Genomic DNA, 14,237 nt, shown 5'->3' with positions numbered 1-14,237 from the left:
CTACACAGTTACCAGGACTACTGAGTCAGAAGAAGATTATAGAGAACTCACAGCAGCTCTTAAATGCCCTAGACCAGAAGTGACTTGTGTCACTTCCACCTGCAGTTCCTTGTCCAAAAGTGGAATTCAATAGCCTCACCCTAACTACAGAAGAAGCTTGGACATGAGAGAGACGTGCACATGGAATCTTTAGAGAATTCTACTGTCTCTGAGGCACAAAGGGATACTAAACTCGCTCAGTGTCCCAGAGCTGGTAACGGATAAAAGCTAGACTGAAACCCAGGCTGCCCGGCCCCAGAGCCTGTCTTCTTGACCACAGTGCTGGTGTAACAGTTCCACACGGGAGATCTACTGAGATCCAGAGGGCACCTCGTGCACTGTTCCTCCTGTCCCCACTCTCTTCTCAGAAGTGATCGCCTCTTCTGCTTGAGTAACAGGGTGTTTTGTACTTCATAATCTTTAGCTTACTATGGCCAGTCAGCTAGCCCTGCCTGCTTACTTGCTCCTCTCCATAAAATAAGAGTCTATCCTGAGCAAGGATTCACCATGAATGCATCGGCCAGAAAGAGCAAGACCCACCCCTCAGAGGCCAGGCTTGCCCCTCCGCCCTAGCAGGGGTGTTCTAGCTGTCTCCAGCAGTCTTTGGTGGTGGCTTTGAGCACAGGTATTTTTCTCCCTGGTTCAATGGAGGTTGGGAGGCAAAAGGTGCTGGGAAAGTTGCACCAGGATACTAGACATCCGCCATCCCCTAACAACTCCCCAAAATGGCTCTAGAAGAAAACGAACAGTACCAGCCACTACTTGTGACAATCTGGACTTATCCAATGCAACATCAGTGTCAACCCAGTGTATACATGGCTGGGCCAGGCACGCTGCAGACTGTACATTGTGCGAACCTTTCAAAGATCCCGTGGGACAAATCTTATTAACAACCACCCACTCCTCCACTTTTCAGATGAGAAGACAAAAGTTAGAAGAGGTAAACGGCTTGCCATGGGCCATCTTATAAGTGTCTGTGCCAGGATTTAAGCTCAAGACTTTGGGATACCAAAGACCCTGCATCTTGCCAGTACACCACACTGTTTCTCTTAGAATCCCACGTTAATAAAAACAGCCAACGTTGATTATGCCAAGCACTGTGCTATGTGCGTTTCATGAATTATTTCATCTGATACTAACAATGACACCAACAAAGAGCAACCATAGGAAATAGGTGTCACTATTGGCACTCCCATCTCATAGATAAGGAAACTGAAGTGTAGAAGAAGGAGGTCCACGAAGGTCAAAGAGAGCGTAAGCGGCAGACCTGACACTTAAACCCAAATCTCTCTGCCTCGGATCACAGGCTTTAACTACTAGGCAACGCTGCCACCTGGCTGTCATTTAAACGAGAACATTGGAGACCTGGGACTGGGAGAGGGGAGCAGGTTAGCTACAGAGAACTTGTGAAAGTGTTCCATTTGGCTTTATCTGTTCATTCACACTGCAAGGCCTCCCTACAATAATTGGAGATTACTTTATATAGTTTGTTTTTCTAACCGATTTTCTCTCCATGAGGGCTTGTGATGGCTTTCTGACCCGTTATACGTGAGCATCTCCTCCCCCTTCTGAATCATTCAATTCCTGCCAAGTTTTCCACCCCAGCTGTGGCCAGGGACCAAGTTCTGTTTTGTGCACAGAGAGAACTGAACTTCTGATCAGAGAGAACTGAACCCGCAAAGTCCCCATCCAAGACCTAACCCAAGTGTTTCCTAGACAGTACCAGGTAAGATGCAGGTGAATGACAGCTTCTTTGGGGGGCGGGGGGGGTTGTGTTTATATGTGTGTGTTTATCTGCCACAGGGCAGTAAAGTATATACTGAACTTAAAATCTGAAGACCCAATTTTAAATTCTGGCAGTGCCACTTACAGACCTTGAGCCTGTCTCTTAACTTCTCTGACACTTCTTTTCCTTTACTGCAAAATGAGGATGGTGATATCGAGAAAGAGGGCTCAATGGGAATATACATGTGATATGCCTAGCACCGTGGCTGGCACATGGGTGATTGATTTAATGTTAGACAGCTCTGAATGTGGTGGGCTATGGGAGGAGGGTACCGAGAGGGGTAAAAAACACCCAGAAAATAGCCACTGGAAATTGACACATTCCATTATGCAGAAGTTTGTTCACGGTATATAAGGTGAATGTCTTTTATTAAAAAATATGTTTTTAATATCTAACAGGGAAGGGGTTGGCCTCAGAATTTGCTGGGAGTTAGAAGGCACCTCAACATTTATTGAGCCCTTATTCTGTATCAGACTCAGTGCTGGCTAAGTGATTTATATTGACTATCTTGCTAATCCTTGTGGAAGCCAGAGAGTGGGTATTACTACTATGCCCTCAAGTTTGGAGACATGAATGGTGGTCAAGATCGCTCAGCTGGTACCCAGTGGAGCCAAACCTGGCTCTGTAACTCTAGGATCCCCTATAACACGCTAAGGATGTTGCCTCATAAAATAAATAGCTTTTCAGTCCAAATGCTTGTGAAATTAAAGCTCTGTTGCAAGAACTCATCAAGGCACTGTGTACCAGTCATATGGGATTAGGGTCCATCTAATGACCTCGTATTAACTTAATTACCTCTTTAAAGATTCTATCTCCAAATACAGTCACATTCTGAGGTCCTGAGGGTTAGCACTTCAACATATGAATTTTGAGGGGACACAATTTGGCCCATAATAAAGGATTAATTAATTTCCTCATTATTTCTCTTGGTGTCGTTTTGGTTTTTAGCCACTTATTAAGGGGTTGTTTGCACTGTCCTTGAGTATTTCAAGGAGGATCCTGCAGTAAACACCTGTATATAAAAATAGCAACTGAGTCTGGTTTCTTGCTCTCATTGAGCTCATGCCTGTGGAGAGAGGTATCTGTTGGAAAAAATAGCAGGCAGGTTTTAGAAGTAGCTCTGCTACTAAACTTGCCTTGAAACCTTGGGGAAATCCCTGTCCCTCTTGGGATGTTGGCCTAGAATGGGGGTTTTAAGCTCAAATGTCGACAAGAGCTGGATAGGTACAGTAAGTGCAGAAGCAAGTAGCTGTAACAACATAGGGAGTAGTGGAAACCCTGTTGAATTGGACAACATTCCATTTAATTTTCAGCTCCAACCAGTTGGTGCCAGGTTGAAATAAAGGCCCAATGTTGCCAGGCCTTCTGAGTTTTCAAGAGAAATCTTCAATTCACATTTTAAATGAAATGTCCCAAATTTTAAATATTGGCAATTCAAATTTTTTCCTCCAAAGGATGAGGGTCAAACGTCTGGGCCAGCTGATTATCTTAGGGTCTTTCTTCCTTTAAATGCTCTGATAAAACAAAAGACAGTACTATTGATTGACAGGCACTAAAAAGGAAGGGGACATACTTTAGTTCATGTGGTCTAAGGATCCACACAGACAAGGAAACTCTAAGGGATGAAGCTTTCACATATCTGTCCTCTTTTCTGCAGACAGTAGCAGGGTTCTGAGGGCAGCATCAAAATTAATTGGGGTTAGGTTATTACGAGTCTAAACAGGTTGAATTATTTTCAATTTATTATTGAGTCAAGTTTTATTGATCTCTTTTATGGGTCTATTGTCAAACAGTATTATCTTATTGCTGAAACAGGGGGAGGAGGCTTAATTGTTCGCAGTGATGAAGTGCTTGAACCTCAGAGCTATTTGTGAAGTGGCTTTCTTCTCACAGAACAGAAGTTCTAGCTTAAGCCAATTTTCCCAATCAAACTTCAGGAAGCATCCTAATAAATGAGCGTTCTGCTCCCATGTTAGAAGCATTTGTTGGGATCTGGAGTGGCAAAGAAACTTTATTTCATAGGTCAAGTGATGGATTGGTAATAGCTACCTGGAATGCTGTCCTGGGGAAAACCCTGAGGCCAGATCCCGGTCCAGTAAGGAAGGTGCTGTGATATTAGCCTCCTCTGTCCTGAGTGTGGTGGTGCATAGTTGTCAATATTCTTAGAGTCTCAAGTGACAGAAACCCAATCTCAGGCAGGAAAAACTGTTGGCTCATAGAATTCAGGACAGCATATTACCAAGAGAGGGGTAGAGATGCAGACGGGCCTCAGGAACAATAGTTCTGAACCCGAGACTTGCATGCCTCTGAGATACTCTCTGCCCCTTATTTCCATGTCTCTGAAATCTTCCATGTTTTCTTCACTCATGCAGAGCAGTTATCTCCACATGACAGGAATTATAGCCACCGACAATTTCCAAAGTGTGCATTTCATGGCTTCTACCAAGGAGAGACTGCCTTATATACCCTTTGGTAACAAGCACACACACAAATTTTGGAGAGGGATTATGATTAGCACAGTTTGGATTAAAAAATCATGGGAAAGGACTGCTCAGCTCTGGACCAACTTTGAACAGGGGGTGGAATCATCTAAAAATATGTTAGTTTCCATAAGAACCATACATTTGGGCTCGGTGGGAAGAGAGGTCTCCAGAGCAAGGATAACATGAGGTACAGGGCTTTCAAAATGATGAGTTTCTACCAAAGAGGGGGTGGCCACATGGCCGCCATCCCAGGGGGTAAAAAAAAGAGAAGGAGAAGACCCTCAGAAATATGTGCCAACCTTATCTGGTAGCTATAGCCCCTCCCCATCATTTTTTGCCTCATCTGGGAAGAGAAATCCCCACCTTAATCAGTAAGTTGTGCCTTCCAAATTCCAGTGAGCTGAAACAAAGTTATCACTCTAGCAGTTAACCAGGAATGTGCCTTCATTTTGTGGAAGAAATTCCTGCTCTAATGACCGACATATTAGCCATCTCTTCTCAAGGCAGGTGGTGGCCTGAGAATTCTGTGCCTGCTTCCTGAGGACTGCTCCACCATGCAACGGCTGATGAAGTTCCGAGTCCTCTGGGACATCCACAGATCCCGCTGTGGCTTCCACCCTGCCCTTCAGCGCCTGCGCTGCCAGTCTTTATCGGGAGCTGGAGCCCCAAGATGGAATGACTGTGATACACCTGAGGAATTTAACTTTGCAAATGATGTACTGGACTACTGGACTCAAATGGAGAAGGTAAGGAGGCACCCATGATGGGGGGTGAGAACAGGATTGACCTCTTGCTCCTCGTAGGTTGAGGGTCACAGAACTAAGAATGGCTTTTGGCTAAGCTTACAAGCATCGTGGGAAAAGCTTAAGTTTTGGGCTTCAATTCTCAGCCTGGACACTTCCTCAATTCTCTGAGCCCCAGTGGTTTTATCTGTGAAATGGGGATAATCTCATTTAAGAAACAAGACAGCAGGTGAAAGTGTCTGGTACACAGGTAATTGTGACCAAGTGTCAAGTTCTAATCACAGGTCAGCAAGTTGATGTTGGTCTGAATTCTCACCTTCAACTACTGGAACTGTGAGTCTAACTAGAGTTCATCTCATCACACTTGGGCTTGACTTCAGGCTACACCGAGAGGGAGGGTACAGGCAACCTGACTGTGCACATGAACATCTGACCATGTAACAAAATCATGTCATCTATCTCCCTATGAGGATGGCAAGTACATCTGGAGTCTTCCCTGTCAACTACCTACTTGAGCGTGTGGCTTTAGGGTATGTCCAGAGAAACCTGTCCCTGTGGTCTCTGCAGAAAAATGCACGTCCTTGGTTTGTCTTTTACCAAGAGACAGACCAAGAGAGGAGCAGTGGTGACACTAAGAGTTGGGGTCGACAGTGGGTGGTGTTCCAGCTACTAAGTCCCAGCTGGTAATGTCCACATTGTGAAAACCCACTGAACACTGTCTTTGTACAGAAGAAAGAATTCACCTGAGATGGACTCAGAGAGTTGATGTATTTTTAATTTCCCATGAACATACATTCATATGTTAGTATTCAAAGCTTACATGCCTTTCATATGGACTTTTTTTCCTACCTCCATCTTTTTCCTTTTGCTGAATTTCCATAATAACTCCAAGGAAAATAGAGCCCTCAGTTATGGAGAGCCTTTTTTTAATGTGCCATGTCAAGCACTTTGCATTTATTATTCTGATTAGATGGACACTTTAATTATCCCCATCTTCCAGCTGAGGAAACTGAGGTTCCAAGGGTTCAAATAACCTACAGAATTCACATACCTAATAAGTGAAGGAGCAGGATTTGGGTCCAGGCTGTCTGGTTCTATAATCCACTGTTTAACCTGGTCTCACAATCTGATGATGTCCAAACATCTCTGCCTTCAGACTACAGACTGACTTTCATCACTGCCCAGACCAAAACTCTGGTTAGACTTTTTGAATCATAAGAAATGGCTGGAGAGGCCATCGTTTTTTTCCTGCATTTATCTTCATAAAGTCCTTATTCGTTCACACATCAACCCCTGGAGATTATCACCATGTAAATATTTGCCCAGGGAATGCCCCGTCTTTGTTGGGTCATTGTCAATTCCTCCATATCTCCAAACTTCTCCTACCCCCAGCACCTCCACCCTATTTACATTCATTCTCACAACAGTTCTGATCTGTCTGTTTCTACTTTTCCAACTGCCTTGATCACGATCAGTGTCTCTCTAGTGACGTACGGTGTCTGACACCTAGCAATCCCTCAGTACACATTTGTGGAATACATTAATTTTGAAACTTGCCTTACGAGCACCGTAGGGGTTGATGTTGCTCCCATGGAAGACCTTCTGGAGGGCGTGTGCCACCACAGTCCACTCTGGCTTTCTGGGCCTCCCCTTCCGACTTAACAAGCATCATTCAGAAACTGATCCGTAGCCTAATCTACAACACAACCCAAACCACAACAAATAGACAGAATTTATTTTGACTCAATTTTCAACACATTTTACTTATTAAAAATGTTAAGTTAGAAATCCAACATTTTAATGTAACTTTTTTTAGCATAAGCCAGGCAACATAGGTTCAGGGGTGGAAAATATAGTCACTCATTCAGGCCACCAATTTACAACCCCTGACTATCCTTGGGAATTAAACCCTATATTACTCTAGGCTCCAAGGATACTACACTCCAATTGATTCCGGGAGCAGCCTCCCAAATCTATTCATGAGAGGTCGCGTTCATGTCCAAAATCATTCATTCTGTCTGTTTGATACTGCATTCATTCATTCAGTTAGGATTTAGTGAGTACCTAACATGTGCCAAACACTATTCTAGATAAGATAGGGATAGAAAAGTAAACAACGTACAACGCTCCATCTTTCCTCTTTTGATAGTGTGACTCTCCACTTCATGTCTCAGGAGAGATGAGTGCAGCATCTGTGACGTTGACTTCTGTTTGTTTGGGCAAAAATCATGACAGGAGCAAATTCTTCTTACTACCTTCTGATGTGATTTAGTAATAAATATTGCTCAATAAATGTAGTGAAATATCTATTAACCACAGAGCTTAAGAAAGCAACAGCTGAATGTCATTGCCACATAATGTCTGGCTCTTTGTCCTATAATATTTTCCCAAAGAAATTAAGTGCTGACAAATTTTCTAAATTTCTTAATATACAATAGTCATGTTTGCCTACGTTATTTTTTTCTGAGCCAATAGGTCTATGTTTCATGGCTCTTGAATTTATTTCTATGTGCAAGTCCCCACACAGCAAGGGAAGAAGAATGCTTTTATAGAGAGGTAAAGGAAGTTGGGAGGGCTATCGTAAACAAAGAGTCCATGGCTTAAGCTGAGTCCTTGCCAGGAAAGAAGAAGAGTCTTTCTTCTTCCTTTTGGGCTTTGCTATCATTACAGCATGTGAGAGCTTCCCTGGCTGGTCTCCTAACTCTGTTTAATTGAGGTTCTGTTTATTAATTTTTTTTAACAACACAAAACATTCATTCCTATATGGCAGCAATCAGTAGAGCTGAATGGTTGCTGCCTCCTTGGGAGATGCATGGCTCTCCAGTTTGCCCCTGAGGAACCTGGCCAACTTATCTCGTTTGTTACTTGCTTGGTCTCTACAGGCTCTGAGTTTGCAACCTCTGGAATAAAAACAAGATTATCTCAATTTATCTAAATATTTATGGTGTAATACATGTTATTTCCAAATTAATGCAAAAAGTTTTAACATCCAGAACTTTAATCTACTTTGGTAAATTTGTTAAAGGTCTGTGTATCAATCAATTAGTTAATCCATGTGAAACTGATACTTCATGACCGTGTTTCCTAGTTTGACATATCATACTACACAGTGATCATTTGATGAGGCTGTAAGGATTATACTCATTTCTTATCAATGGCAATTTACAGAAGGATAACATGGCACTTACCATTTTAAATTATATTTAAACCACTTTCTTTGTAAGTGAAATTACAATCAATCTGACATGTAACCATATTTAAAATAAATAGTTTGGGCATAATCTACATACAGAAAATTTAATTACTGCCAAGTTTAGAAAAATAAATCATAAGTTTTATCTAAAGAGATAAGTCTGATCTTATCTTTAGATTTTTTATTGAAGTATGTTGACTTACAATATTATATTAGTTTCAGGTGTACAACATAGGTGATTTAATATTTTTATACATTACAAAATGATCACCATGATAAGGCTAGTTACTACCTGTCACCATAGAAACTATTGCTTTTTATATTATTGACTATATTCTCTATGCTATACATTACATCCCTGTGACTCATTTATTTTATAGCTAAAACTTTGTGCCTCTTAATCCCCTTCAAGTATTTCATTTCTCCCCCCTCTGGCAACTACCAGTTTGCTTTCTGTATCTATGAGTCTCTTTATGTTTTGTTATTTTTTGTTCATTTACTTGTATATTTTAGATTCCACATGTAAATGAAATCATTATGGTATTTGCTTTTTCTGTCTATCACAAGACCCACTAGTTCCATCTATTTTGTCACAGTTGTCAAGATTTCATTACTTTTTATGGCTGAGTAATGTTCCACATATGTGGAATGAATGTATATATATATATATATAAAATCCATTCATCTATGGATGGGCACTTAGGTGGGTCCCATATTTTGATTATTGTTAATAGTGTTGCAATGCATATATCTTTTCAAATTAGTGTTTTTGTTTTCTTCAGATAAACACTCAGAAATGGAATTGCTGGATTGTGTAGTAGTTCTTTTAAATTTTTTGAGGAACCGCCATACTGTTTTCCATAGTGACTGCACCAATTTACATTCCCACCAACAGTGCATGAGGGTTCCCTTTTCTCCACGTCCTTGCCAACACTTGATATTTGTTGTCTTTTCAATAATAGCCATTCTGACAGGTGTGGGTTGATACTTCATTGTGGTTTGGATTTGCATTTCCTTGATGATTACTGATGTAGAGCATCTTTTTATCTATCTATTGTCCATCTGTATGCCCTCTTTGGAAAAATGTCTATTCAGGTCCTCTGCCCATTTTTTAATCAAGTTGTTTGCTTTTTTGCCCTTGAGTTGTATGAGCTCTTTGTATACTTTGGATATTAACCCTTTTCAGATATATCTTTGGCAAATATCTTTTCCCATTCAGTAGACTGCCTATCTGTTTTGTTAAAGGCTTCTTTCACTGTGCAAAAGGTTTTTATTTTGATGCAGTCCCATTTGTTTACTTTTGCTTTTGTTACCCTTGCCTAAGGATACAGATTCAAATAAATACTACTTAGATCAGTGTCAAAGACCATACTGCTCTATGTTTTCTTCTGGGACTTTTCTGGTTTTTAGGCCTTATATTTAAATCTTAGTTCCACGCTGAGTTTATTTTTGTATATAGCGTGAGATTCTGTTGCACACAGCTGTCCAGTTTTCCCAAACCATTAATTGAAAAGATTGTCTTTTCTGTATTGTATAGTCTTACCTTTTTTGCTGTAGTTTAATTGACCAAGTAAGTGTGGGTTTGTTTCTGGACTCTATTCTGTTCCATTGATTTTGTCTGTGTTTGTGCCAGTGCCATATTGTTTTGATTACTATAGCTTTGTAGTATAGTTTGAAATCAGGGCGCATGATGCTTCCAGCTTTGTTTTTTTTTCTCAAGATAGTTTTGGCTAATTGGGGTCTTACCATGTGAATTTTAGAATTATTTTTTCAAGTTCTGTGAAAAATGTCATTGATGTTTTGATAGGAATTGCATTAAATCTATAGATTTCCCTCGGAGTCTGGTCATTTTAACAATGTTAATTCTTCCAATCCATGTTTTTGTTGTCATCAGTTTCTTTCATCAGTGTGTCAGTTTTCGGGATACAAGTTTTTTAAAAAAATTTATTTATTTATTTATTTGTGGCGGTGTTGGGTCTTCGTTTCTGTGCAAGGGCTTTCTCTAGTTGCGGCAGGTGGGGACCACTCTTCATCGCGGTGCGCAGGCCTCTCACTGTCGTGGCCTCTCTTGTTGCAGAGCACAGGCTCCAGACACGCAGGCTCAGTAGTTGTGGCTCACGGGCCCAGTTGCTCCGCAGCATGTGGGATCTTCCCAGACCAGGGCTCGAACCCGTGTCCTCTGCATTGGCAGGCGGATTCTCAACCACTGCACCACCAGGGGAGCCCGGGATACAAGTTTTTTACCTCTTTGGTTAGAATTATTCCTAGGTGTTTTATTCTTTTTGACACAATTGTAAATGGGATTGTTTTCTTAATTTTTCTTTCTGATAGTTAATTGTTATTGTATAGAAATGCAACAGAACCCACACAGTTCAAACCTGTGTTGTTCAAGGGTCAACTGTATTTGCTTTATGTATTAGGTGCTCTTATGTGGGCTGCATATATATTTACAATTGTTATATCTTCTTGTTGGATTGATTCCTTTATCATTATGAAATGTCCTTCTTTGTCTCCTGTTACTCTCTTTGTTTTATTTTTTTTATCTTTATTTTTTAAAATTTATTTTATTTATTTATTTTAGGCTGTGTTGTGTCTTCGTTGCTGCGCATGGGCTTTCTCTAGTTGCGGCAAGTGGGAGCTACTCTTCATTGCAGTGCGTGGGCTTCTCACTGTGGTGTCTTCTCTTGTTGTGGAGCAAGGGCTCTAGGCGCGTGAGCTTCAGTAGTTGTGGTGCGTGGGCTCAATAGTTGCGGTTCATGGGCTATAGAGCCCAGGCTAAGTAGTTGTGGCGCCTGGGCTTAGTTTCTCCGCGGCATGTGGGATCTTCTAGCACCAGGGCTCAAACCTGTGTCTGCTGCACTGGCAGGCAGATTCTTTTTTTTTTTTTTAATTATTTATTTATTTATTGGCTGCATTGGGTCTTCGTTGCTGTGCGCGGGCTTTCTCTAGTTGCATTGAGCGGGGGCTACTCTTTGTTGCAGTGCGCTGGCTTCTCATTGCAGTGGCTTCTCTTGTGGAGCACAGGCTCTAGACGTGCGGGCTTCAGTAGTTGTGGCACACGGGCTTAGTTGCTCCGCGGCATGTGGGATCTTCCCGGACCAGGGCTCGAACCTGTGTCCCCTGCATTGGCAGGCGGATTCTTAACCACTGCGCCACCATGGAAGTCCCTGGCAGGCAGATTCTTAACCACTGTGCCGCCAAGGAAGCCCCGCTCGTTGTTTTAAAGTCTATTTTGTCTGATATGTGTATTGTCGCACCAGCTTTTTTTTTTCACTTCCATTTATGTGGAATACTTTTTTCCATCCCCCGACTTTTTCAGTCTGTGTGTGACTTTAGATCTGAAGTGAGCCTCTTGTAGGCAGGTTATAATGGGTCTTGTTTTTTTTTACCCATTTAGCTACTCTGTGTCTTTTGATTGGAATATTAATCCATTTATATTTAAAGTAATTATTGCTAAATATGTAGTTATTGCCATTTTGTTGTTTTCTGATTGTTTTTGTAGTTCCTTTTTTGTTCCTTTCTTCTTTTTTTCCTCTCTTCCCTTGTGATTTGATGACCATGTTTAGTATTATGCTTGAATTTCTTTCACTTTTCTGTGTGTGTACCTATTATAGGTTTTTGGTTTGTGGTTATCATGACATATATATATATATTTTTTTTTTAAGTTGATGATCTCTTAAGGTCAAATGCATTCTAACCACCCTACATTTTTACTGTTTCCCCCCCATGTTTGTTATTTTTGATGACATATTTTACATATTTTTCTTTTGCATATCCATTAACTACTTATTGTGGGTATAGATGATTTTATTTCTTTGCCTTTTAACATTCCTACATAAGTGGTTCCTTATCTTGGAGAAGTGGCCTAATGTAGGAGATGTCCTATGGGCCCAGCAGCACACTCCCCTCTGGTCACCAGAGTTATATGCTCTAGGGTTGTATGCTCTATGGTTCCCCCCTCTATGGGCTATGTGGGCCCTTCTTTTGTGGCATGGCCAACTACCGTGGGGGCACTGGTAGTCAAGGCTGGCCCCCAGACTGGTTGGCTGACATTTCCTGTCTCATGTAGTGGTTGCCAGCCTGTAGCCAGGGCTGGTTCCTGATGTGGCTGGCCATGTGGCCTGGGATGTTCCAGGGCTGATCTTGGCCCACTGATGGGTGAAGCTGGATCCCAGGATAGCTGGCCATGGGGACTGGGGCACCTGGAGCTGGTGTTGGCCCAGCAGTGATTGGGGTCATCTTTAGATTTAATTTAACCCTGAAATTCCTTATTATTCCTTCTTTATATTCCAGAGTTATTGTTTTTTTATTTATTCATTCAATACATATTTAACAAACATTTACTATGTACCAGGTACTCTTCTAAGTGCTTTGATAAAGAATTTAAAAGTTATCACTAACTTTTTGTCATTGTTTTATTGAGATATAATTGAAATATAATTATCACTGTTTTCCTAAAAAAACAAAACCCAGCACTTTTTCAGGTCAAACTCTTAACACACTAGCATGCATATTGAAATATTTAGACATAAAATCTGGGGTTTTCATTGCAGAAAAGCTTTTGGTAATGGATTTAACTTTTTTTTTAATAGATAGGAGGTTGTTAAGATTTCTATTCATCAACTTCGGAAAGTTAACTTTTTTTAGCAATTTGTTTATTTCATTGAAAATGTCATAAAGTTATTTTTTGACAAAGTTATTAATATTTTTATTATTGCTATTTTAATGTCTGTAAGATTTATAACAATGTACACTTTTTTATTCTTGATATTTTTAATATGTTTATTGTCTTCTTTTTCGTGATCAGTCTTCCTAAGAGTTAACCAATTTTATAAATCTTTTCAAAACCAGTTTTGGGTTTACTGATATTCTCTCTTGTGTATTTGCTCTCCATTCCATTGATGCTTACTGTTATCTTTATTATTTCTTTCCTTGTGCATTCCTTTGATTTAATTTGCTATTCTTTTTTTAGCTTCTTGAAATGGAAGTTTATGTCCTTACTTTTAAGCCTTCCTTCTTTTCCAATATCTGCATTAAAAGTATAAATTTCCCACTAACCACTCCTCTTAGGTACATTATACAGATTTTGATATGTCATATTTTCCTATCATTAAGTTCAAAATATTTTTTATTTGCCTTTTGATTCTTCTCTGGCCCATAGATTACATAGAAATGTATCGGTTAGTTTCCTGATAGTTGAGGTGGGTTTCTCATTGTTTTCTTGTTAATGATTTCTAGCTTAATTCCATTGTGGTCAAAAAGTATACTCTGACTTATGAAATTTCTGGAGGTTAGTAAACATTCCAAATGCAATGGAAGAGAATGTGAGTTATATCATTGTTGGGGAAAGTGTTTTATCTGTGTCAATTAGGATTTAAATTCTATGAAATCTATCATATTCTATCATGTTTTTGAGATTCATTCATATTGTTTTGTGTATTACTTCTTCATTCCTTTTTATTGCTGAGTTAGTGTTTTATTTTTTAGATCTATTTCTCAATTTCCTTTGGCTTCAAACTTCCCTGCATAAAACTTTAAATCTCATATCCAGTTTAAAGGTTGTGTTTTATCTTCTTGAAAACATGCTAATCTTAATATCACATTATCAGATTAATTCTGAGCCCCCAAAACCATAAATGCTTAAGCAATATCTTCTTCAAGTTGCAAGAGTTGAGTCTAAACTTTTGTCTGAATTAAAACAACAATTGTTTTTACCTTGATACCCCAAACTTTCTATCATTTTGTAAACTCATACAGAAATATTATATAATATGTTCCCCTTATATAGACAGTGCACAACTAGTCATTTATACTTGCTAACATTCCTTAATCTGTTGGAGAATATTTTTTTCATAGCACTGATTTTTCCATAGATATGAATATATGTATATACATATATCTGTGTGTGTGTATGTATGTATGTATGTATATAAGTCTTGTCTCAGGTGAGACACACTCTTTTGTTCCAATCATATGAGGCAAAGATGGTAGGA

The 14,237-nt window shown here is 40.0% G+C and overlaps 1 protein-coding gene across 4 annotated transcripts in view; it reads left to right on the top strand.

Annotated features, from left to right (window-relative positions):
* The first annotated feature begins 8 nt into the window (after positions 1–8).
* LOC137750136 (acyl-coenzyme A synthetase ACSM1, mitochondrial-like) overlaps positions 9–14,237 on the top strand; it is a 51,713-nt gene continuing 37,484 nt past the window's right edge. For 3 of the 4 annotated variants that reach the window (XM_068524473.1, XM_068524472.1, XM_068524470.1), the window contains exons 1-2: positions 9–1,765; positions 4,812–5,054. In XM_068524473.1, coding sequence (XP_068380574.1) covers positions 4,863–5,054 — 192 coding nt within the window. In that variant the 5' untranslated portion in view covers positions 9–1,765; positions 4,812–4,862. Of the gene's footprint in view, positions 1,766–4,796; positions 5,055–14,237 lie in introns of all 4 variants that reach the window. The other variant, XM_068524471.1, reaches the window with a different exon arrangement.

This window comes from Eschrichtius robustus, chromosome 16 (assembly GCF_028021215.1).
Source record: "Eschrichtius robustus isolate mEscRob2 chromosome 16, mEscRob2.pri, whole genome shotgun sequence".
Taxonomy (NCBI): Eukaryota; Metazoa; Chordata; class Mammalia; order Artiodactyla; family Eschrichtiidae; genus Eschrichtius; species Eschrichtius robustus.
This window is presented reverse-complemented; position numbering and strand designations above follow the sequence as displayed.